At 35.7% G+C, this 27,068-nt stretch overlaps 1 protein-coding gene across 1 annotated transcript in view; it reads right to left on the reverse strand.

Annotated features, from left to right (window-relative positions):
- The window catches only part of map3k5 (mitogen-activated protein kinase kinase kinase 5), a 53,283-nt gene that overhangs the window by 7,678 nt on the left and 18,537 nt on the right, over positions 1–27,068 (reverse strand). The window contains exons 3-21 of the mRNA XM_016256747.1: positions 24,342–24,365; positions 23,575–23,768; positions 21,853–22,021; positions 18,146–18,252; positions 16,463–16,633; positions 16,146–16,258; positions 10,829–10,988; positions 9,131–9,284; positions 8,709–8,816; positions 6,086–6,138; positions 5,802–5,897; positions 5,280–5,361; positions 5,048–5,181; positions 3,526–3,653; positions 3,277–3,413; positions 2,575–2,680; positions 2,210–2,367; positions 1,306–1,486; positions 557–574 (exon numbers count right to left, since the gene is read on the reverse strand). Of these exons, the coding sequence (XP_016112233.1) occupies positions 557–574; positions 1,306–1,486; positions 2,210–2,367; positions 2,575–2,680; positions 3,277–3,413; positions 3,526–3,653; positions 5,048–5,181; positions 5,280–5,361; positions 5,802–5,897; positions 6,086–6,138; positions 8,709–8,816; positions 9,131–9,284; positions 10,829–10,988; positions 16,146–16,258; positions 16,463–16,633; positions 18,146–18,252; positions 21,853–22,021; positions 23,575–23,768; positions 24,342–24,365 (2,293 nt within the window). The remainder of the gene's footprint in view (positions 1–556; positions 575–1,305; positions 1,487–2,209; positions 2,368–2,574; positions 2,681–3,276; positions 3,414–3,525; positions 3,654–5,047; positions 5,182–5,279; positions 5,362–5,801; positions 5,898–6,085; positions 6,139–8,708; positions 8,817–9,130; positions 9,285–10,828; positions 10,989–16,145; positions 16,259–16,462; positions 16,634–18,145; positions 18,253–21,852; positions 22,022–23,574; positions 23,769–24,341; positions 24,366–27,068) is intronic.

Consider the following 27,068-nt stretch of genomic DNA (forward strand, 5'->3'; position numbering starts at 1 on the left):
CCAGTGTGAACAGATCATGGTTCTGAACTGACCCGCATGTGCAAAAGAACAACATGAACAGGATAGAAGGATTTTCACAACCAAATCTGCCCAATTGCTTCTCAAAACTAGTCCAAAACTAGCCCAACTGCGTTCCAGGGAGGTCTATATCACGTTACTGGTGCCGCTTCAGCCCACAGACTTGAAAAACAAAAGTGAAAAAGTAGCCCAATTCCAAAGGAAACCTGTGGACTTGGCAACACTTGCGCAGCACGTTGTCATACAGAAGTAAACACGGAGGACATAAAGTAAGCGATTATGCGTTTATTTATAGTGTGATCTGCCGCAGAAGCCAGCGAAATTATGCGCAGTCAATATGAAAAATAAAGACAAGGATGTGACAGAAGAGAGCAGTTTTGAAACTTTTATGATACAAGCCCTTATGTTTTGCTTGTATATCGAGTTGTCACTGTAATACACATGAGTTCTGACACATCACTGTACTTCCACTGACTACCTTTCACAACTAAAGTAAAAATAAGCACTGGTTATATGTTTTGAAACAAATAAGACTCACCAGGTCCTGGTGTAAGAGCTGTAAAAAAAACAAAAACAAGGCTGAGAATACATAATTCAAAATTTAATTTAAAGAACTTTTGTATTTCTTAATTTGCTTTATGTCTAGACAGAGTTCAAAAGCCTGCTGTGTTCTCATTTCAACAATAAACATTAAATAGGCATTACCAAACTGAAATATAAAATTAAATAAATACATAAAAAATACAGCAATATTGGTAACAGACTTGAAAGTAACAAAACTAAAGTTATATTAGTAGCCTAAGTTAACCAGCCACTCATTTTGGCCTAGACAGTTGGGACTGGATATTAATAGATTTCCCATAAATAAAGGGTAATTTGATCTCAATAATTTTGGTAATTAATTTATTCATAAATTCTGTAATTCGGAAACCAATATTTACTTGTTCTCCCATCATGTTGTCCAAATGATTTTGGGTGTCACTTTTTGGATGTAACAATTTTAAATAGTGTAACATTTACTAAAGGGAGAAAATTAAGCTATAAAAATGTTTTAAATGATCTGAAAATTCAAATTCAATAGTTTGTCAAATTCTGTCACTACTGTATTATTTTAGTCACTGAAAACAGTCAAGAGAGTCAAGTCCAATATAAAATAAAAAATAAAAACAACGGAAATAATAAGAAAGATTAGATTCCTGTTTATTCCCTAATTTGTTCCCTATTCATGAACCATCTGAAATGACTGCTTGGTATAAGGGGTAATGTCCATATAACACACAAACACACCTGTGAAACTACTGTTCTTTGATCGTTTTTTGCGTGATGTAACGGTGAGGAATTCGTGGGTGAGTAAATCATTGGCCGTGGCTCGGCTGTCTGGGTCAGGCTCGAAACAGCGCAGGATAAATGCTTTGGCTTCAGTGGACATAGAGTCAGGAATCTCCGGGTGGATTTTAAACATCCCAACCTAGACAACATACACCAGCCGTAAAATGCATTTTCAAAACTCTGGACACAACACAATTTCCTAATGTAGGATAGGTGTATTTTCTATGTGCCCTGGTGGATTTAAAAAAAACAAAAAACATTTGAAAAATAACAACTTTGATTCAAATGATATTTGTGACCCTGGACCACAAAACCAGTCGAAATTGAGATTTATACATCATCTGAAATCTGAATAAATAAGTTCTCCATTGATGTATGGTTTGTTAGGATCGGACAATATTTGGCTGAGATACAACTATTTGAAAATCTGGAATCTGAGGGTGCAAAAAAATCTAAATATTGAGAAAATCATCTTTAAAGTTGTCCAAATGAAGTTCTTAGCTATGCATATTACTAATCAAAAATTACGTTTTGATATATTTACGGTAGAAAATTTACAAAATATCTTCATGGAACATGATCTTCCCTTAATATCCTAATGATTTTTGGCGTAAAAGAGAAATGTATAATTGTGACCCATACAATGTTTTTTTAGCTATTGCTACAAATATCCCCCAGCGACTCAACACTGCTTTTGTGCTCCAGGCTCACATTTATGTTCAACAAAGCACACATTTAGTCCACAGTACAAAACTAAAAGAAAATGGTCAATTAGGCTACATATTATGCAGATAGTTTTACTACATATTCAGCACACCAAGGATTACTTCTGGACACTTTAATCACAGTAATCACGCCTGACCTTGAACATTGCTGCCTGCGGCTCCCCCAGCTCATAGAAGGGCGGTTTCCCAGTAGCCATTTCTATAATGGTGCAGCCCAGAGACCAGATGTCCGCTGGCTTGCCGTACCCACGCGGCCCTTTATCGATGATTTCAGGGGCCATGTACTGTAACGTACCTGACATACACAAACAGCATGGATGTAATAAATGACTGCTAATAATAGTATCTGCTAAGATACTAACGATATTACTCAAAATTCAATAGACCAAATCTGCAACACATATAATAGCTGTGTCCTTCAGTGTTATAGAAGAAGCATCAAGTTGCTATTGACAAAAGGATAAGTAAATATAAATGGCAAAAGAAATAATACACTCAGTACCAGTAAAGGTTTCGGTGCAGGGGTTTATCCCGGCAAGACGTTTGGATGTTCCAAAATCAGAGATTTTCAAAACTCCGCTGTAGGTGTTTATCAAGACATTATCCCCCTGTAGGTCATGAAAGTAGCAACTGAATCAATCATTTCTGCTAATCAGTCACTTTTCTGTGCACTTCCAGAATCTCAAAGAAATGTGAAGGAGATCAAAATGTTGCAGCAATATAAAGGCCTAAGAACGTATATGTGTACAGCTGAGGTTCTCATACTGATGGAAAAAAAACAAAAAAAAAACAAATACAAATATGTCTTGAAATGTGGTAACCATAAATTTTCAAATGACTTCAAGGCAAACCTATCAGACTTCACTTTGTTGCAACCACAACTGATTCGGAGGAGCTACATTGTTTGGTGGAAGAATACTGTTTTTATTAATATCATTACTCTTTATTTGCTGTTTTATTCTGTGAAACCTTACTATGTATATGGAATAACCATTTTATAAAATAATCCCTGTGAAGCTGTGGTTTACAGTGAATTTATAACAGCTAAGGGTGTTAACAACGCCCCTTAGCTGTTATAAATATTATATTGCTTTAATAATATACAAGCTTCACCGCTTCAGGGGGGTGCATTCATTTTCAATAATCACTTCACATTGAAAACATGTGCGTGTTTAGCCTCATTTTAGGATGAAGGGGTTATTACCTTAATGTCTCTGTGAACTATCTGGTTGTCATGCAGGTATTTTATACCCTCCAATATCTGTTTGGTGTAGAAACCGATAGTTGGCTCATTGTTTTTTAGAGGACCCCACTTTGACCTGAGCAATGCTGACAGACTGCCTGTGATTCAAAAGACAAATACAAACATTTTTTTAACATTTTGAATAACACAGATGAATTTTGGCCCAAAGATGTGCAAGTACACTATAAAGGTCTAGCACGTCTGTCTCACCTCCAGGCACCTGCTCCATGAAGATCTTGATGAAGCCGTTCTCGCTGATGGAGCCTAGGTACTGCACGATGTTCTTGTGCTTGAGGTGTTTATGCAGGGCGATTTCTTCATGCAGAGGCTGTGAATATCTACCAACACAGAGCGTTACATGTGCTGTTAGATAAACTATTGCTGTGATTGCATGCATTTTTCATGTTTCTCTTTACATCTGCTTAATCACATCCTCCTAAGCACACATGAATATTGCATATTCATTTATATTATATATAAACTGTATATACCCTCAGATTAAATGATGCTCTACTCTTACTGATAACAGCATAATGGCAAAACAGATTTGGCCGACTAAATCCCAGCCAACACACACATTACACATGCACATACAACTCCCACAGCAACACTAGAAATGATGCCTGACAACAGTAACAAGTAATCAGACTTTTTTACATTGGATGTATGCCATAATGAAGATAGGTTTGCCGTAGTATACAGTGATACCGGTTATACTCAGAACAAGGACTAGAACATGTGCTGAATTAAATATGTGACCCTGGAGCACAAAAGCAGTGTTAAGTCGCTGGGGGATATTTGTAGCAATAGCCAACAATACATAGCATGGGTCCAAATCATCCATTTTTCTTTTATGCCAAAAATCATTAGGATATTAAGTAAAGATCATGTTCCGTAAAGATATTTTGTAAATGTCCTACTGTAAATATATCAAAACTTAATTTTTGATTAGTAATATGCATTGCTAAGAACTTCATTTGGACAACTTTAAAGATGATTTTCTCAATATTTAGATTTTTTTGCACCCTCAAATTCCAGATTTTCTAATATTTGTATCTCGGCCAAATATTGTCCTATCCTAACAAACCATACACCAATGGAAAGCCTATTTATTCAGATGATGTATAAATATCAATTTCAAAAAATTGACCCTTATGACTGGTTTTGTGGTCCAGGGTCACGTATACAGTATATTCTCCGACTTCAACCCTGTCATTCTCTGCCCAATAATTTTGTGCTTCTCTGCTATTTCTTGTAAAACTGACTTGGCTTCATTCCCTATTATGTCATTCTCATTGCAACATTGTGCATTTATATCGCATACTGTATTGATTCGATATGGGATACTTTTTTTTGGAATATAGGACAATGCTGAATTTGATGCAATATCCCTGAATGCTTAAAATATTGATGTTTGGTAATCAAAACACAATTTAATATGATTCAAATTAATTTGTCAGTTTTGTTTTCATTTTCACCTCGAACTGATTTTTTGGAAATCAACCTAGCGTCCAACCGCACGACACTGGTATAACAATGATGAAATTATGGCAAGTCTACATGAAGGTTTACCAGGCTGTGCAATGAGAAAAGTACCTTCTGTTATAGTATTCAATGAAGGTCAAAATTGTCAACAAATATTCACTGCAATGAAAGACATTCCTATCCAAAAAGAATTAGATTTGAAAGTGCAATTAAACTTCTTTCCAGAAAAAAGAGAACTGTGGCTCACCTACTGTCCCGTTCAGGAATCTCTTTGATGGCTAAGCGCACCTGGTTACTGAGGTCACGACCGGCATAGACTACCCCAAATGTGCCCTTACCCAGAACCACCCTCTCTCCATGCTCAGCGTATTCATAATCATACTGCAGGCACACAAGAACACACAAATTACACGCTGCCTTACCTCCCTGTTGTTCAGTACTATATATATAACAAATGTATACAACAATCATCATTTTACCTCTAAAGCCTCTGATTCACACTCAGTCTCTTCTGAGCCTTTCCAGGCCTCCTCAGTGAGCGTGTTTACCAGATCACAGAACCTACGCAACACACAGACATCAGACATGTAACTCATACGCTGACATAATCACAATTTACAACAAATAAAGTCAAATAAATGCTTTAAATACACAAAGATGCATACTGTGATTAACTTCTTAGTTTAGTATGCCCTACACAGTATAAAAGAGATGTTTGTTGATATTATGTTTTTCATTGCAAGAGTTTGTAACTGTCTGGCGTCTCTTTCTCTTGCCCCCTTAATGACTGAAAGGAAATACTTCACTAAATATCCAACGTCTGATGCTTTTAGCAGCAGACAAAATCACTGGACGATACATTTCGCATCGCTAGTTTCTAGAATAAGTCTATGCGACAATCTAATCTGCAAGTTCTGTCCTTAAATTGTCTCTGGCACTGTAATGAAGAATAAATGAAATGTGGGGGAAAAAATGCATTTGCAAAAACACACATGGCATACCTTTTGCAGTGCATCTCTGTGCAGAAATAGATTTGGAAGTCTTCTGAGTTGTTCACCACATACAGAAAACAGCTGCGCTCATCAAATTTGGAGATGCTGAATGCAAAAAAAAGAAAGAAGGTAAAAAAATGCTTCATCATATTCACATTTATGTTATATACTTATTTATTATACATATCAATGCTATCTTCTACCTCACCTTCGTCTAGTCAGTTCATGAATTCTCGTAAAAAATAAAGTGTGTTCCTGCTTAATTAAAGTTTATTTGAGAAGACAGCATTTACCTCACACCTCGTACTGATGCTGCACTGAAATTCCACTCGTGGATCCCTATACCCTAAAACAGAGAGAGAGAGAGTTTGTTTTCATCCAGATATGCTAATTACATAATTTAGCAAAGTTCAGCAGAACTGATAGCACAGAAAACATCATAACATTTGCAGTCTGCAAGATACAGTGAATGATGTTCACAATAAACTGACTACTATGCTTCTACATTATATCTCATTGTTGAATACGCCTGATATTCAGGCTGCGTCCAAAATCGTAGGCAGCTGACTGGTTTCTTCACTGCCCTGTCAGGCAATGACTTTGAAAACCTCTCAAAACTTATTTCGGACAGGCTTCTGAGGCAGCATAATGGTCTAATGATGTACAACAAAATATAAAGACAGCTGGTGATATAAAGCAAATATTTCATTACTACAATACAAATTTCTCACTAGAAATAAAATTCAAAAACACATTAACAATCACTGGATTCAGGAAAATCTTGTTGCCTTCCTACCTCTTCAACTTTTGTAACTTTTGGACACAGCCTAGTGTAACTTTATAAATATAATAGTAATAGTACAATTTTGGGACTGTGTTAAATTTACAAAGTAAGTTTGAAATGTTAAATTGGTAACACTTTAGATTAGGGCCCATATATTCACTATTGACTAAGAGTTTTCCCTCAATAAACTCCTAATTTGGTGGTTATTAATAGTTAGTGAGATAGTTGTTAAGTTTAGGTATTAAGGGATCTAGAACATGGTTATGCAGAATAAGCCATTAATATGTGCTTTATAAATACTAACATACAGCCAATATGCAAGTAATATGCATGCTAAGAAGCAACTAGTTAATAGTGAGAGCTGGACATTAAAATAAAGTGTTACCGCTAAATTTATAGTTAAATTTGCAAAGTAACTTTGGGACAATGTGTTAAGTTTACAGTTATAATTGTAACAAAAGTCTGGGACTCTGTTTTAAGTTTACTGTTCAATTTCAAATGTATACCTGGGACCTAAATGTTTTATTTTGTTTATAGTTAGATTTGTAATGCAAAGATTCATAAATCTACGTGAAGGCATTATTAGATTAGCCACAAATGTTTATTAAATGAACACACAAGAGCCGAGGGGGGTCTAAAACTTTATAAACTGTGGTGTGCTGAGTGCTAATTCTGTACCGGCCCATAATTTAGACTGGACATTAAAATAAAGTGTTACCGCTAAATTTATAGTTAAATTTGCAAAGTAACTTTGGGACAATGTGTTAAGTTTACAGTTATAATTGTAACAAAAGTCTGGGACTCTGTTTTAAGTTTACTGTTCAATTTCAAATGTATACCTGGGACCTAAATGTTTTAGGTTTAGAGTTAGATTTGTAATGCAAAGATTCATAAATCTACGTGAAGGCATTATTAGATTAGCCACAAATGTTTATTAAATGAACACACAAGAGCCGAGGGGGGTCTAAAACTTTATAAACTGTGGTGTGCTGAGTGCTAATTCTGTACCGGCCCATAATTTAGTAGCCCCAGTTGAGTGTATTTTTTGGTGATGTTGTAAAAACAGTATATATTAATAATTAGTGCACTAAAAGGGCTAGATACAGAGTATCTGCCAAGTTAAGAACATTTTTAAGACTTCAAATGAAATGAATTTATTATGTCCATACTGAAGAAACATAAAGGGGTCATATGATACGATTTAAATTTTTCCTTTCTCTTTGGAGTGTTACAAGCTCTTGGTGCATAAAGAAGATCTGTAAAGTTGCAAAGACTAAAGTCTCAAATCCAAAGAGATATTCTTTATAAAAGTTAAGAGTCAGCCACGCCCCCCTAAAACGGCTCGTTCTAACACGCCCCCACATGTCTATGTCACTGTGTGGGAAGATTTGCATAATGCCGACCAAATGTTCACGCAAAGAAAGAAGGCGTAACTTTTATTCTCGCTGTAGTATTGTTGCTGCCACCATGTCGTGAAGGCGCTGTGTGCTTCGTTGTGAAAGTGAAACTACTTTGTTTGGTCTTCCAGAAGAGGACGATATCTGCTTCGTCATGCCTGGAGCTGATCCGTGCTGGTTGCTGACGGAATACATCAACTTCGCTGTGGATCGCCGGCTCGGCTTTCACCGTGGACGAAGCGGAGTCCAGCCCGGGGTCGTCACATGTGGTTGCCGCAGGCATCACAGTATGGTGAGGGGCGTAACATTTCCGTCACACGCTTGAGGTATTCAGCCAATCACAACGCACTGGATAGCTGGCCAATCACAGCACACCTCGCTTTTCAGACCGATGAGCTTTGTAAAAATCAACGTGTTTCAGAAAGGCGGGGCATAGAGGAGAAACAATAATGTACAGTATGTGGAAAATAATGTGTTTTTTGAACCTTAAACCGCATAAACACATTTCATTACACCAAATACACAAAATAATGTTATTTATAGCAGCATCATATGACCCCTTTAATCTAAAAAATCCTGTAGCACGTGGATCAGTGCCATGCTTTTACTTAGACATATGCAGCACTCAGTACTGTAATGTTCGGATTTGAAAGGATTTAGAGAATTAATAAGTCAACAAATAAAACAAAAGAACATCTGAATTTAAGAACGAATGGATAAATAGTAAGTTATTACTCTGTCGTCAGGGGTCACGTGCCAGATGGATAGCGTGTTCTCTTCCACATCGTTGTTGATTGAGAGGTACGATGGCTGGTACACTTTAGTGGGCTCCAGTATCAATACCTGCACCAAAAACAAGCAGAATTAATTCTGACATTCTTTACATGCCATTAATGCCCAATAATCTTAATGCGGTGTCTATAAGTCAATACTCGTACTAGCACACACACAAAAAAAATTGGCAGTGTTTGAGTGACTATGTTTAAATACACATTAGAGAATAGTTCATTCCAGGGTTTTTATGCATGCAAACACAGTGCATGTAAATGTGAATGCCACTTCTGTGTCTTAAATGGCTTTCTCACAGTAACTGTTGTGATGTGGCAATGCAATGTGGCAACGCAGTGTAACAGTCATTGTATGAAGAAGGTTCATACAGGAAAACGGACAGATGTCACATCCTTTTTGGTGGCTTCCACCATGAAGTCCATCCAGAAGTCCACAAGCTCTTGTTTAGGGGCCTGTGGATCAGTGGTTGGTTTTGTAAAGTGCTTATAGATGAGGATGGTCTCAACCAGCGAGCGTAGATACCTGAAATACACATAAAACACAAGCACTTTCATAAATGAACAATAGCCTACTCTAAAAGACTACAAGCATGACTCACTCTTAACAGACAACTACATTCTCATGCTGGGATGTTGTTAGGAGTTTGCTTACCAGCCCAAGCCAAAGAAGTCCACCCCAAAGTTAGCATACGGTCTCTAGATACGGCTTAGAATTTGTTCTAGAAATCTTCTAGGCAATGTTTTGTTTACTTGTGTACTTGCCCATTTAATCATTTGCCAGAAAAAAAAAATCTAATTTTGTTAAAAGAAAAGTCTCAACAACAAGCTGCATAATTAAACTTTAAGACGTGGAATAGGAAAATCTATAGGTAGGGTATAATGGGACTAACACTGGGCAATTAGATTGTATTCTCCTCTTAACCACTAGATGAGACACTAGAGAAATCACAGCAGAACTTTTCTAAACATCCAAGCTTCACTGTGCACATGGAAATTTGGCTGATCCTTGACGCGATTGTGCACAGCAACACAGCTGATCCTGTGCTACTTTGAGCTAGTATTTAAATGTTTGTTTTAAATGTTATAGAGTTCTGTAGCCAATGAGAATCTATAAAATGACCAAATATATCTTCTTAACGACTTTCAGTTTTGTTCAAATTAGAACAGTTTTCAATAACTAAAGAATATGTAAAAGGATGGTAGAAAAAGCATCGCTGCTCTTATATATATATATATATATATATATATATATTAAGGCATAATAACTGACATGATAATAAAAAGCTGGCTGAATTTTCCATTTGTTGATGTGACAGAGAAATTTAGATGGTTAATATCCTTTATTAAGTTGGGTGTCCACCTTAGAGATGATCACCATATTATAATAATACCATCATATTTAAAAAATATCATATTAATCATATAACTGATTTTTTTCTAATGTAAAACCATATTACATTATTATGGGATCCCATTCAAAGATTTCAGAATTTTTAGAGGGGTTTTTTCTTCTGTATTTTTTAAATTAACATTTTAATGACGGGATATTTATTAAACAAAAATAAATTCTTTAATTCATCAAAAAAGAAAATGTGATGAATATTTTGAACAAGTATTAACTTGGATATTATGCAAACCATATTACTAAACATATTACATACTTTAGAGAGTGTATTCACGCATGTATAAGACATTTTAAACAAAACAAACCACTTTTATGTTTTATTTTCCCCACAAAAAGTGTTGCTCCATCAATGTTTACTAAAAACATTTTTTGTTCATACACTGTGAAAAGCACATTTTCCTTGAGGTGTGTGACTTTAGCTCCATTGTACCCTTAATGGACTTTTTCCATTACTTACTGGAAATCACAGTTTTAATATTCCCGAAACACAGTTTTTGTTCAAATTCAAAGTATGAGCAATAGCAATAGCGATAGTAATGTCTTAACTAACACTAATAATTAACAGCATTTTTTTACTATTATAAATAATTTATAAGTATATGATAATATATGCAAATTATTTTAAACAATGATGCATGTGAAATGTGAATGTGTGCACATACCAAATAGGAGCTTTAAGTTTGAAGAGTTTCTCAGAGGCCTGGATGACTCGTGTGTTGTCGCAGGCGAGAATACTAGCCCCGAGAAAGAAACCCACGTCCCAGTAACTCTGTAATCTATCCAAACTGCCCTTCTTCCCCAGGAGACTGCTCAACTTCACACCTACAAGACACAGATTAAGTGCAAATATTATATTAGGAGGCATATTCATATATGGGAGACTTAATAAGAATTAATATAGATATATATGATATGTTGGTTACTCTCTCGCTGTCTTGTATAATATATATATATACACATACTACCGGTCAAAAGTTTGGGATCAGAACGATTTTTTATGTTTTTTACAGGAGTCTCTTATGCTCATCAAGGCTGCATTTATTTGATCAAAAATACAGGGGAAAATTTTTTTATATTATTACAATGCAAAATAACTTTTTTCTATTTTAATATAGATTCAAATCTAATTTATTGCTGTGATGCGCAGCTGTATTTTCAGCATCATTCCTCCAGTCTTCAGTGTCACATGATCTTCAGAAATCATTCTAATATGCTGCTTTATTATCAGTGTTGAAACTGTTGCTGCTTCATATCTTTTTGGAAGCTGTGATACTTTTTTTCAGGACTCTTTGATGAATAAAAAGTTAAAAAGAAGAGCGTTTATTTAAAATAGAAATCTTTTCTAACAATATACACTACAGTTCAAAAGCTTGGGGTCAGTACATTTGTATTCTTTCTTTTTTTTGAATGAAATTAAAACTTTTATTCAGCGAGGATGTGTTAAATTGTTGAGAAGTGACAGCAAAGATTTATATTGTTAGAAAAGATTTATATTTTGAATAAATGCTGTTCTTTTTAACTTTTTATTCATCAAAGAATCCTGAAAAAAAGTTTATCACAGTTTCCAAAAATAAATATTGTGCAGCACAACTGTTGATAATGCTAATAATAAATCAGCATATTAGAATGATTTCTGAAGATCATGTGACACTGAAGACTGGAGTAATGATGATGGAAATTCAGCTTTGCGTCACAGAATAAATTGTATTTTAAAAGATATTAAAATAGAAACCATTATTTTATATTGTAATCATATCTTTTTGGAAGCTGTGATACTTTTTTTCAGGACTCTTTGATGAATAAAATTTAAAAAGAAGAGCGTTTATTTAAAATAGAAATCTTTTCTAACAATATACACTACAGTTCAAAAGCTTGGGGTCAGTACATTTGTATTCTTTCTTTTTTTTGAATGAAATTAAAACTTTTATTCAGCGAGGATGTGTTAAATTGTTGAGAAGTGACAGCAAAGATTTATATTGTTAGAAAAGATTTATATTTTGAATAAATGCTGTTCTTTTTAACTTTTTATTCATCAAAGAATCCTGAAAAAAAGTATCACTTTCCAAAACAATATGAAGCAGCACAACTGATAATAAATCAGAATATTATAGTGATTTCTGAAGATCATGTGACGCTGAAGACTGGAGTAATGATGCTGAAAATACAGCTGCGCATCACAGAAATACATTACATTTGAATGTATATTGAAATAGAAAAACGTTATTTTACATCATAATATAAAATTTTTTCCTGTATTTTTGATCAAATAAATGCAGCCTTGATGAGCAGAAGAGACTCCTGTAAAAAACATAAAAAATCGTTCTGATCCCAAACTTTTGACCGGTAGTATGTGTATATATATATATTATACAAGACAGCGAGAGAGTAACCAACATATCATATATATCTATATTAATTCTTATTAAGTCTCCCATATATGAATATGCCTCCTAATATAATATTTGCACTTAATCTGTGTCTTGTAGGTGTGAAGTTGAGCAGTCTCCTGGGGAAGAAGGGCAGTTTGGATAGATTACAGAGTTACTGGGACGTGGGTTTCTTTCTCGGGGCTAGTATTCTCGCCTGCGACAACACACGAGTCATCCAGGCCTCTGAGAAACTCTTCAAACTTAAAGCTCCCATCTGGTATGTGCACACATTCGCATTTCACATGCATCAGTGTTTAAAATAATATGCATATATTATTATATAATGTGTTATGTATTATTTATAGTTGGAAAAAATTGCCATTAATTATTAGTGTTTGCTAAGACATTACTATCGCTATTACTATTGCTCATACTGATTTTGAACAAAAACGGTGTTTAGGACATTTTAAAACTGATTTCCAGGCCTGGGAAAGTCATAGATAATACTGAAACCTTTTATTGAAATATTTAGTTTTTTTTTTTTAAGTAAGTAATGAAATAAATGATCTGTAGTAAATATTCTAATATTACCTGTATTTACCTACACTAGGGTACAGTGGGGCTAACGTCACACACCGCAAGGAAAATGTGCTTTTCACTACTCCCACAGTGTATGAAAAAAATTTATGTTTTTATTAAACATTGATGGAGCAGCATTTTGTGAGAAAATAAAACATAGAAGTGGTTTGTTTTGTATAAAGCTCTTATACATGTATAAGTAAGTGGAGGGGGTAAAAGTCTCACCAGCAAGCGACAAAAGTATTGATACAAAATACACTATTTAAAGTATGAAATGTTTAGTAATATGGTTTCCATAATATCCAAGTTAATACTTCTTCAAAACATTCCTCTTTAGCAAAGTTTGTACTGTTTTCTGTTTGGATGAATAAAATATATATACAGTGGGTACGGAAAGTATTCAGACCCCCTTAAATTTAAATCAGCATATTAGAATGATTTCTGAAGATCATGTGACACTGAAGACTGGAGTAATGATGATGGAAATTCAGCTTTGCGTCACAGAATAAATTGTATTTTAAAAGATATTAAAATAGAAACCATTATTTTATATTGTAATAACATTTTGCAAGAGTACTGTTTTTTTCTGTATTTTTGACCAAATAAATGCAGCCTTGATGAGCAGAAGAGTCTTCTTTAAAAACATTACAAGTCTTACTGATCCCAAACTTTTGACCACTAGTGTATATATATATAATATATGGGGCAGACAAGAGCATGTGTACTATCTATTTGAGAACGGAAGATGCTCTTTATTAATTAGCAAGTATCAAGAGTAGTATTTTGGAAAATACCAACATTAATATGCGATTTAATATTTTTAAATTGTCACATTGTGTGTGCACAATTAGGAAAACCAATGTAGACTGATTCTTTACCATAAACAACACTAAAAGTCTTAAATAAACAAAGACTAAAACATCACTAGTATGTAATGCACAGCTCTATTGATTTAATATATATTAATAACAAAAGATCGAGACCTGTGCTGACCACACTGAATCAGTGAGTTGTTTATTTGAGAACCACTGCGAATTGATTAGTCTGATTCTGCAAACATTTTGGGATTGATTGGAAATAATCGAACTGAACTAAAGTACACTGTTCACGTCTGACTATTAACAAACTAAATTGTCATCCTCTCTATATTCGAATGCAAGTCTGGCACCATTCTGGACTGGAATGCCCACTTTTCACCTTCCAAACAATGAATAATCCTAAAACAATGCACAAATGATATCATGTGACATTTCAATATAAAAAAAAAAAAGTTTAAATAAATAAATAAATGTAATCCTGGATTAGAGGTCTGCATTCCCGTGGGACCCGACCGGATTTTTTGCGCTGCGGGATTACATTCCCGAATAAAACGCGGTAGCGGTCGGTAACTCTGGTGTAATTTGAACAGGAGCGGGCGGTCTAACAATATCCCGTTCCCGAAGTCCATTTAGAACAGCATATCTGCGCTTTACTCTTATTTCACTTTTCCTACTGTGAAAAACAGAAAAATGTCAAAAATTTAGTATTTTAACAAGACGAATAAAAATAGCTAATAGGCTATTTTTGTACAAACTACATTTTTATTTTCTTTCTCTCTGCAACACTTTTTCCCTATTGCGTTAATGTTAATGTTAAATGAATTGTATCCTGACAAGACGAATAAAAATAAGAAATACAATTTTTGTACAAACTTTTTTTCCTACTGTGTTGCATAAAATATTAAACTAATTTTTTGTCTTAAGATAATTCATATAAATTCAAGTCAAAGTCAATAAATTCAAGACTCTTGACAAGACGAATAAAAATAGCTAATAGGCTATTTTTGTACAAACTACATTTTTATTTTCTTTCTCTCTGCAACACTTTTTCCCTATTGCGTTAATGTTAATGTTAAATGAATTGTATCCTGACAAGACGAATAAAAATAAGAAATACAATTTTTGTACAAACTTTTTTTCCTACTGTGTTGCATAAAATATTAAACTAATTTTTTGTCTTAAGATAATTCATATAAATTCAAGTCAAAGTCAATAAATTCAAGACTCTTGACAAGACGAATAAAATAACATACGGGTGAACAAAGAGTGAATATATAGCGGGAGCGGGTGGGTGCGGAATAGAACCTAAAACAGTCCCACGCAGACCTCTGTCCTGGAGCACAAAAGCAGTGTTAAGTCGCTGGGGGATATTTGTAGCAATAGCCAAAAATACATTGTATGGATCCCAATTATAGATTTTTCTTTTATGCCAAAAATCATTAGGATATTAAGTAAAGATCATGTTCCATGAAGATATTTTGTAAATGTCCTACTGTAAATATATTAAAACTTAATTTTTGATTAGTAATATGCATTGCTAAGAACTTCATTTGAACAACTTTAAAGATGATTTTCTCAATATTTAGATTTTTTTGCACCCTCAGATTCCAGATTTTCAAATAGTTGTATCTCAGCCAAATATTGTCCGATCCTAACAAACCATACATCAATGGAAAGCTGATTTATTCCTTATGACTGGTTTTGTGGTCCAGGGTCACAAATAATGTTTGTCCCACCACTATTGTAGGAGTGGTTGAATGGATGAGTCTCAACCCAATATTATCCAAACTGTCAATCAAACGCACCTACTTTACGCAGCTCAAAGGAGGAGTCAAACTGATGTCCTGCAGCCAGCAGCAGCACTGCATAGTTTATACCAGAGTGCAGCGTGGGCTCCGATTCAAAACCTTTTCTAAACCTGTACATGGAGAGAGAGAGACAGTACAATGTCACTGTACCTGTTACTATGGCAACTTTATTTGTGAATCTCACAAAAGCTGTCAAAAATCTCACAATGCAAAAAAATGTAATGGTCCTACAAATAGACTTAATTTTTTGTTTACGCAATATCATTTAGATTTTTGAGTGAATGTTTTCTTATGACTGGTTTTGTGGTTCAGGGTCACAAATAATGTTTGTCCCACCACTATTGTAGGAGTGGTTGAATGGATGAGTCTCAACCCAATATTATCCAAACTGTCAATCAAACGCACCTACTTTACGCAGCTCAAAGGAGGAGTCAAACTGATGTCCTGCAGCCAGCAGCAGCACTGCATAGTTTATACCAGAGTGCAGCGTGGGCTCCGATTCAAAACCTTTTCTAAACCTGTACATGGAGAGAGAGAGACAGTACAATGTCACTGTACCTGTTACTATGGCAACTTTATTTGTGAATCTCACAAAAGCTGTCAAAAATCTCACAATGCAAAAAAATGTAATGGTCCTACAAATAGACTTAATTTTTTGTTTACGCAATATCATTTAGATTTTTGAGTGAATGTTTTCGTGAGATTCACCCTCAAGGCCTCACCAGTGCATGCCTTGATCTCTGCCATCCGTGTCGGTGAAATGAGAGTCCAGGAACATATCCTTATAGATTCGGCCTACAAGGCAATAAATATCAGATGCCACCTGCTCATCCGAGTTCACCAATGGCAACATAATGTCCAGAGCCTTCTGTCTGTCTCCTGGTAGATTTCTCCTGCAGAGACAGAACAAAAAGAGACTGTGAAAATCAGAAATTAACCAAAAAAGCATGTTAGATGTATGCCAGTTTAATAGTTTAAATGCAGTTTAATATGCACAGTCAAACAACTATATGTAAGCCTTTTTTTAGGCTACTTTCATTAAAACCTGTAAACACTATGACCCAGTGCTGTTTGTCGGATTAGTCCGATACAGCAAAACTGACTGAATCAATGGCGTAAGTTTGGGACAGGACTGTTTTCATCAAATATCTTATTAATAGATTTTAAGATTCAAATCACATTCAATTTTACTCGTATAGTATTCCTATAGTAATGTCCAAACCAGGTGCTGGACTTCTAAGTAGCTCAGTTTGCAGTAAGATCTCATTGCTCCACTTCTGTATATACTATTGTTCAAAAGTTTAGGGATTTTTTAAAAATACTTTTATTCAGCAAGGACACATTCAATTGATCAAAAGTGACAGTAAATACATTTGTTTTTCAAAAATGATTCAATTTCAAATAATTGTTGTTCCTTTGAATGATTACCGAAGGATCATGTGACACTGAAGACTGGAGTACATTTTACAATATATTCACATAGAAAACAACTTTTTAAAATTGTTATAATATTTCAAAATATTACTGGTCTTACTGTATTTTTGATTAAATAATTGCACCTTTGGGAGGCCTAATTCAAAAACATTAAAGGGGTCATATGATGCTGTTTCAGTTTTTCCTTTCTCTTTGGAGTGTTACAAGCTCTTGGTGCATAAAGAAGATCTGTAAAGTTGCAAAGACTAAAGTCTCAAATCCAAAGAGATATTCTTTATAAAAGTTAAGAGTCAGCCACGCCTACCTAAAACGGCTCGTTCTAACACGCCCCCACATATCTACGCCGACCGCGCCGTTCTCATGCCCACCACCTCCGCTCACTCAAGGCGTGTGTGTGTGTAACGCTGCGTTACGTTGTGAAAGCGAAACTACTTTTTGTTCGTTCTTCCAAAAAAATACACGACTAGAAATCAGTGGTTAAGTTGTATTTACAACACTGTTCCAGAACAATGTTTTTGTCTGGTCCCTCCGGCCGGACAGGGCATCATCACAGTATGGTAAGGGGCGTAACATTTCCGTCTCACGCTTGAGGTATTCGGCCAATCACAACGCACTGGATAGCTGGCCAATCACAGCACACCTCGCTTTTCAGACCGATGAGCTTTGTAAAAATCGACGCGTTTCAGAAAGGCGGGGCATAGAGGAGAAACAATAATTACAGTATGTGGAAAATAATGCGTTTTTTTAACCTTAAACTACATAAACATATTTCATTACACCAAATACACAAAATAATGTTCTTTTTAGCAACAGCATATGACCCCTTTAAAATCATATCAACTTTTGATCGTAGTATATTAAACATCAAACATTCTGATTAAGTGTGATTATGTGGTGTCACACAGCATTGTAATATTCAATGTAAACTAGGCGTGTGCCTAGTTAAGACACAGTAAGATGTTCAGTGTCACCTGTTGAGGGCAAAGGCGTAGTGGAACTTTATGTGAGGATGAGCCACTGGGTCAAAGGTCGGCAGCTTTTCCAGTGTTTCAACTAACTTCACAATAGATTCATAATCCTACAAACAGATAACCACAAAACAAAAAAGAAACTGTTTATTATACAATATTATCAAATGTGAGGATTCCTGTATAATTCTCACCCCTAACCACAAGCCTGCTGTACTGTATTACGCTCATAACACATAAAAAAAAAGATAAAAAGGAAAATCTTCATGAATAATTCTGCCGTAAAAGTACATTTAGTTGTTTTTTTTAACACTGTATACCTTTATTCTAATCCTTTGGTAAATAATTAAAAAACACTGTTCAAACACGATGATTCTTGAATGTAACATTTATTCACTTCATACTTTATTCAAATAAAAGCACTGAAATATTCATGACAACCTCTTAAATGAGAGCTAGAGTTTGAACTGACTGCACGTTATATAATTAACCACAAAAATATAATTATTTAGACCTTTGGCAAGTTTTCTTTCACTTTGAAGCTTTGAAATAAAGTTCAATGTACTATGTACTACACTACTCTATAATTATCACAACGCAGTCCATAGGAGCATTCATTCAAAGTAATGAATGATAATTGAATGCAAGTAATTGAAAGCAGTAATGTCTGATCCATGGACAAATTTGATCGATTTATGTTAGTAAATTAGACTGAACGATTTGTGAGTCAGTCTTTTGTTCGTGTCCAATTACTAAAACCTGTGTCAAGTATGTGATGTCTGGTGATAATGACAAGATGAAAGAACCAATGAATCAAGTTGAAATTCATCTTTTAAACAAACTGAATCGCCCAAATGAGTCAAACTTCTAAATACTAAAACAAAGCGCCAAAAATCTTAATGATTATGGCATTACAATTATTAACATTTGTACATCAATAACTAATTTCTGTAACATGATGAACAATGATGGTACGCAGAGGTTAGCAAACATAAAGAGATCATTAACATACACAAAGACAAACCTAAAAACCACCAAGGCCTATTTAATTTAGAGGCTTTGAGAAAGGGTGGAAAATGGTGATGAAATTGAATGTTTTTAAAAATGAATGAGTGTTTTTGGTGCAAAAAACCTTGACTATAAGTGGACATCAGGAATAATGTAGTGAAGAATTTGGCTTAATAAGAGAGAAATTAATTTGATGAAGTGAAGGTAACATTAGGTAAGGAAGCTAAGCAACTGTAATTAACAGTCATTTATCATACTTTTTACTTCTAAAGTAACTTACTGCCAAGTTATAGCAGAGCATTTATGACTTCCTGTTCTCATCTTATTAATTTTTAACAGGACAAGCACTAACAATCCTAATATTAGTATCATCTGCATTGAAATGATCGGTACACAACATCCAAAACCAACAGTCCTTTTATTATTCTACATTTTGCTAGGTTAGCCGATTTATACCAATTTTGTCTTTACAAAATTGTCTGCCTCCATTCACTAGCAGCTCCATCAGATATACAGAGAAGGTGGCTAGTGTAAAGCAGAGCCAAGCTTAGGGACACACCAAGCTCTTCAAACATTTACTGCACAGTCCAACTCAAGCTCTACACCTCACCTTGACGTCTTCAGGGGAAATCTATAGGTAGAGGAGCTTATTCTTTCCTTGGGAACAAATTTTCTTGGTTGTCACAGACTGCAAATGCCAAAACTAACATTACTTGCAATTTGTAATATTTTATGGGTTACTTTAATCAGAGCAAATCATGCTAACATTTTAGGAAATGGAATTTAACCATCACGATCGTGGATTAATAAGGAAATTCCAGGTTCAGTACAGGTTAAGCTTAATGGGCAAAGTCTATAGCATGCTGTTGATTATAATTTCTACTCATCCCTCAGTTTGAAAAACCAAACACTATGTTCGCAGTAGTACACTAATAGTGGAAGTATTGGGGGCAAGACATTCCAGAAGTTAAAAAGCAGAAATGAGCATCTTGTATTTTGGTTAAAGCTTATCAGCTTTTCAGAACAAAAATGTGTTTAAGGTGTACTCTGTTTGAGGCTGATGCACCTCAGGTTATGTGTTACTGATGCACGTCCTGAGGGTGGAGTATACTCCAAGTAAACAGTGTTTTATGGACATATCTTTGCACATATTATGCATCATTTACAAGGTGTACCATCTTTACATGATCATGACAGGTGTTGAAATATTGCACGCACATTTGTACAAAGTAAATCACCTTATCACACTAGTCTAATGTTAACCCGTTGCACGGAGAGAGAGCTTGAGAGACCCTGCTGGTAAGGGAATGCTTGTTAATGAGAACTAACAGGTGTTATCACTTTTGCAGTGAGGTGAGATGTGTTTTTACACTCGAGTCCTCTTTAAAAGAACCGAACCTAGACCCCTTTAAGTGGACCAAGCGAAAAAGGACCCAGTTTTCTTTGTGTTCACACTATCGCAGTTCCTGAAAGAGGACTCGGATCCTTTTTTGGTCCACTTAAGCAGTAATGGTTTCTCAGACCTCTTTGTGTTCAGACTGTTGCTTTTTGGATCTAGTTCAGTGTTTGAAGGCTGACATTATGGCCTCCAAAACTGGAATATTTTAATATTTTGCACAAAAATATAAGTTTTGTACACCTTTGTAATATATATTCCTTGTTTATGTCATCGTGTTTGTTTTATAGCACACAGGGTTTCTGCAGGATTTTTAAGCTCAAATTTAAGACTTTTTAAGACCTGTACAGATCAAATTAATGCCATATGAGTGGGGTGGGGCAATGTCTGGAATATTTCTAAAGATAGTAAACAAAACATTTTGAAATATCCATCAGTGTCACAGTTAATGATGATAAAGTTTCGAGTAACACAATATGCACGTTACATAAACTTCATAAACATAAACTGCACGTTAAGTAACTAAAATTACTAGACAGTAAAATTTAGCAACCATAATATTGCTACAGAAAGACTGAGTCTTTTGGGGTTATTCATAGCCTGCTGAAAGTATTTAGACTTTAGACTTTTAAGTTTGCTTTTGATGTTCGACGGACGAGGAGTGAACCATTATTGGAAATCTATTGGAAGTCGCTGAATGTTTACAGTTCAACAGAAGTTACTCCCATAATTCGCACAAAGGATCATGGTGTCATTTGTAGGCAAAAGGTGGATACACTGAACCCATTAGACACTTATAATCTTACACGTATAATATTTAATAACAGCAGTTATTAGGTGTTCATCGCGGCACAATGTCTTGCCCTATAGACTTCCATTGTAAGAGCATTACCGAACACGCAATTTTGATTTGTTTTACAAACTGAGACACAAGAAAATATTTTTGGGGAGAAATAAAACAGCATGTGACACAGAGCATCCAGGTGAAGTGAGAAAACAGGATTGCAAAAATAATTGATTCTGCTTTTCAGCAGAATCAACATATGAATGGCTTATGGTTGTGTCCACATAACGAGCAGTACTGCAAGATTTGAAGAAATTACACACATCACCTTGAACTTGTCTTGAATCTGGAACATCCTGTTAAAGTGTGACCTAAATCAACCAATAACATTCTCCCTTTACTCGTTTCACCACTGTATACACGTTTTGCATAAAGAAAACCTTTACAGCAAAACAGAATTGTGATGAATACTATTTTACAATCACTGTGAAAAACAACCAAAGGCTTATGTGATGCAGTCACCTGAATATCTCTGTATGACAGAAGGAGATTGATGACGACATCAGCTGAAAGACACTCCACGTTATCGAGCCGCTGCTGGATCCGTCGGAGCTCAGCCGCTAGCTCTGCTCCGGTGTAAAGCTCTCGCGCTTTACGGATCTCATTCAGAACCGTCTCACGGAAGTACTGGCTAAACAAGCACACAAAAGACACAAAAAGAAAAGTTACTGAACTATGCAAGAATGGAAATACAAATTGCAGAAAAGCCCATTCACAGAAGTTATCATCATACGCTATTGTTTCAGGAACAATATTTCAACAGCAAAGTTGATTAGTATGGGCAGCTAGCCACTAGTACAGTATATGCTGTGATTACACTATCTGAGCCCATGAAGCATGGTGGGCTATCAGTATATAATGACCCGAAATTCCAATACATAGGGGCAAAAATGTCCCTGTATGAGTTTGTCTTATATTTCTGAAGGATACAGTTAAGGAACTTTACAAGCAAGCAACCTTGTTTTTCCGTTGTTTAATAACAGTTCAATAAACAAAAAGTTACATTTTAGACACAATATTTTCAATAATGTCTCTTTTTGCCAACAAAAATCGTTCCAAACAATGCAATCACAGAATGGTTTTGCATCTCCAAGCAAAACACAATTTCGTTCCTAAATGCATCAGCGTTTTTGAACAAATCAATGATTCAATGAGCCATTCATATGAACTGGTTAACTCGCTTAAGACAATTTGTGCCACCTACTGTAGGTTTAGTTTCATATTTAAAGTATAATTTCATCTTTTCATATTTCAGTATTCAAAATATTTTTAACACATTAATCTCATAGCATTATTATTAAAAAAAAATTCTGCCAGTTTAAAAAAAAAGAACGTTTTTCAAACAATTCCTCTAAATCCTCAAATCTGGCCCACGAGATCCAGTGTCCTGCAGAGTTTAGCTCTAACCCTAATCAAACACACCTGAGCATGCTAATCAATGGCCTCAGGATCATTAGAGAATCACAGGTAGCGGAGTTTGATCAGGGTTGGAGCTAAACTCTGCAGCGCGTTGGACCTCCAGGGCAAGATTTGAGGAACCCTGGTCTAAACTGTTCAGTGTGGACTATATGTCATTATAAACATTAACAGTATGCATTTCTAAGGTGAACTGAAACAATTTAAAAAATAATACTTTTTAGAGGTGCACAAAGTACACAACTCCATTACTTAAGTGAAAGTACAGATACTGCTGGCCAAATATTACTCCATTACAGGTGAAAGTTGTAAAGACAGAATTTTACTTAAGTGCAGAAGTACTTGCTCCAAAAAGTACTTAAGTACCAAAAGTAAATTTCCTTTTTCATGTCAACGCACTGTTTTATTATTGCTGTATGTAATACTTGCAGTACCTTATGCCTCTGAAGCAACTTACAATACATTACACCTACTGAATAATAATAATAATAAACTTTATTTTATAAAGTGCCTTTGCTGAACACAATATAATCAATACAATAAAAAAACTATACAAAATCAACAAGCAAATGCAAGTTAAAAAAAAAGATGTCTTGAGCTTAACTTTGAAAACATCATAATTCTGAACTTCCCTAAGCTCTTTTGACTAGCTTGCAGTATTCTTTGGAATAACAAGCTTTTAGAACGTCACAAACCTATAGAAATGAAACCTATCGAAACGGAAGTGAGTGAAAATGTTAGGAGATAAAGGAGGTAGTGAGTTCCCACCAGGTGTTGGTCTTGCAGCTGGTGAGCAGTTGAGTGAGTCTGTCCAGTAGTGGCATACAGATGGGCCCCAGCAGGGCCTCAAAGTTAGGCTGCATCAGCTCACTCAAACCCTTCATCAGACTGCTCTCACAGCAATACACCTTATTCTGAGGCGTCACCATGTATGGAATGAACGTGTAGTTAGCGGTACATGTCTGGAATAGGAGGAAAACATAGAAGCAGAGGAATACTGTTAATATCCAGTGAAAATGGACACTGATGAATAAATCAGTAGTAAGCAGGTATGCCATGCCTCAAAAAAGGGTCAAAGGTATTTTCTTGGTTGTGGACAACAGGAGAAAATAATCTATACATTTTATTTAGTTTCATTTTGCAGTTTGCAAGGTTGTCTGGGCCTTCTGTACAGTATATTTCATTATACGTTCATATCTCACAAATCTCCTAAGGTTCACTCATAAACCCCTATGGGATGATTTCGTTGGCTGAAACCTTTTTTTTGGCCTAATTATAAAATTCTACAACAAAACTTACGGGTCTCATACACCAAAATACATCAACAATGTCTGTCAAATTGATATAACATGATATAACCAAACAAAAATGAAGTTATCTTTTTCCACGTTTTCAGGTTTGAAATCAAACAATTAACCCACATGAATAACAGCACAAACTTAAGAAAGGAGGCAAAGAAAGAATTTCTTCGTTCTGTTTGAAAATGACAGTAAATTAAGATGAGGCAGAGAGTAAGTGAAGATTAAGACACTTACCATATTCTTCTGACATACCACCTCCTGTATGAGAGAAACATGTGAGACACAAATGAATTCAGGTGGTATAAATGACCAGTTCTTTTTTATGACTGAAATCTATCACAAACAACATCCTGTATCCAATGTTCCCTCTAAGCTGCGCGCGCGCGCGGTCGCGCACTTCTTCCACAGCGCAGAAGAAATAATGTGCCGAAATAAATGAGTTGGGAAAGCCATTTGCGAAAGCTAAATATTTAACTTACAGATCTCAGTTTAAATGCTTCAGTTTGTTTTGATATTATATTATGTTAGGCCTATATTATAAACCTAATATATAATTGACCTTGTTTTTTAATGGAGTCTCTTCTGCTCATCAAGGATGTATTTATTTGATCGAAAATACAGCAAAAAAACAGTAATATTGTGAAACATTATTGCAATTTCAAATATTGGTTTCCTATTTTAATATACTTTAAAATATAATATATTCCCGTGAAGCAAAGCTGAATTTTCAGCATCATTACTCCAGTCTTCAGTGTCACATGATCTTCAGAAATCAGTATAATATGCTGATTTATTATCAGTGTTGAAACTGTTGTACCGCTTAATATTTAGTTTTTTTTGGAACCTGTGATACTTTTTTCTTTGATTCTTTGATTAATAAAAAGTTAAAAAGAACAGCCTTTATTCAAAATAGAAATCTTTTTCTAAAAATGTAAGTCTTTACTATGACTTTTTATCCATTTAACACATTCTTGCTGAATAAAAGCATTCATGTCTCTAAAAAAAAAGAAAACAAATTACTGACCACAAACTTTTGAATAGTAGTGTATATTGTAACACACAATTTCTATTTTAAATAAACACTGTTCTTTTTAACTTTTTATTTATCAAAGAATCCTGAAAAAATATCACAGGTCCCAAAAAAATATTAAGCAGCACAACTGTTTCCAACATAAAATCAAATTACTGACCACAAACTTTTGAATAGTAGTGTATATTGTAACACACAATTTCTATTTTAAATAAACACTGTTCTTTTTAACTTTTTATTTATCAAAGAATCCTGAAAAAATATCACAGGTCCCAAAAAAATATTAAGCAGCACAACTGTTTCCAACATTGATTATAAATCAGCATATTAGAATGATTTCTGAAGATCATGTGACACTGAAGACTGGAGTAATGATGCTGAAATTTGCTTTGCTTCATAGGACTAAATTGTATTTTAAAGTATAAAAACAAGACATTGTTACCAGGAAAACTCAAGTTGTGGTGCTTTCAGTTTGGCATATTCCCAAGATGTTAACTGTGTATGAGATCCCCATCACCAAAGTTGAAAAGTTGGAACGGCTGATAAGCATACAGCTGAAGCAGTGGCTTGGAATTCCAAGTTGTTTAAGTTCCGTTGGACTTTATGGACATGGCCAGTTGGAATTACCTATTACAGGGCTCGTGGAAGAGTTCAAATGCACCAAGGCAAGGCTCGTCATGACCCTAACTGAATCCGAGGATGCAGTTATTCAAACAGCGGCCCCCCGGGTGGTAGTGGGAAGGAAGTGGACTCCATCGGAAGCTGTTCAGAGTGCAAAGTCTGCGCTTCACTTCAGAGATGTGGTTGGACAAGTACAGCATGGGAGAGCAGGGTTCGGACTCATCCCAAAAACTCCTCTGTGGCACAAAGCAACATCAGTGCAGAAGAGACCGCTAGTGGTAGAAGAAGTCAGGAGACAGGAGGAGGGTGAGCGACATGCCAAAGCCGTCTCAATGGCCAAGCAGGGGAAATGGACCAACTGGGAGGGCCTGGAGAAGAAAAAGCTCAGCTGGCGTGACATCTGGCAGATGGATGGAGCGCGGCTGAGTTTTGTCATCAGAGCCACATACGACCTGCTACCCTCCCCTCAAAATCTGAAAGAGTATGGTATGGAGAAGATCCCGCCTGTTCCCTGTGTCAAGTACCTGCATCACTAAGGCACATTCTATCAGGGTGCACTACAAGTCTTACCCAAGGGCGCAATACTTGGCGGCATAACCAAGTACTTAGAGAGCTGGCATCAATACTGGAACAGAAATGAACCACCACAAACATCCTCCCACAAACATTGGCAGGACAGGTTAACTTCACAAATTTGTACCAGCTGGCCAACATCAAGAGAATCGTACAACACCTAAAGATGCAAGCTTCCTGCAATCAGCGCGGGATTGGAAATTGGAAGTGGACCTTAATAAGAAGCTTGTGTTTCCCCCAGAAATAGTGGCTACAACACTCCGGCCAGACATGGTCCTATGGTCTCCAACAAATTAATTAACAGTACCATGGGAAGAGGGGGTTGAAGAGGCTTATGAGAGGAAAAAGAACAAATATTCCGACCTGGCAGCTGAAGCATCCCAGAACGGCTGGAAGACTAGCATCTTCCCAGTAGAGGTGGGATGCAGGGGTTTTGTTGCAACATCTACCACCAGTTTGCTGAGAAAAATAGGGGTGAAGGGTCACTCTCTACAACAGGCCATCAAGTCCATATCAAGTGCTGCTGAAAAAAGCAGTAACTGGCTCTGGATCAAGCGTAAGGACCCCATCTGGGCAGCAAGGTAGAGACAGATGGTATGCGGTCAGGCTTAGGCCCGACTCAGGGAGAAGGACGCCCCTGCCATGCAGAGCCCATCAGGGATATAGAGGGTATAGCATGGAGGGGGGTGTACCTGGGACGCTGGGTACACCGTTGAGCCTTTTGGAGACGTTGTGGG

Source organism: Sinocyclocheilus grahami, unplaced genomic scaffold (assembly GCF_001515645.1).
Source record: "Sinocyclocheilus grahami isolate Dianchi unplaced genomic scaffold, SAMN03320097.WGS_v1.1 scaffold1469.1, whole genome shotgun sequence".
Taxonomy (NCBI): domain Eukaryota; kingdom Metazoa; phylum Chordata; class Actinopteri; order Cypriniformes; family Cyprinidae; genus Sinocyclocheilus; species Sinocyclocheilus grahami.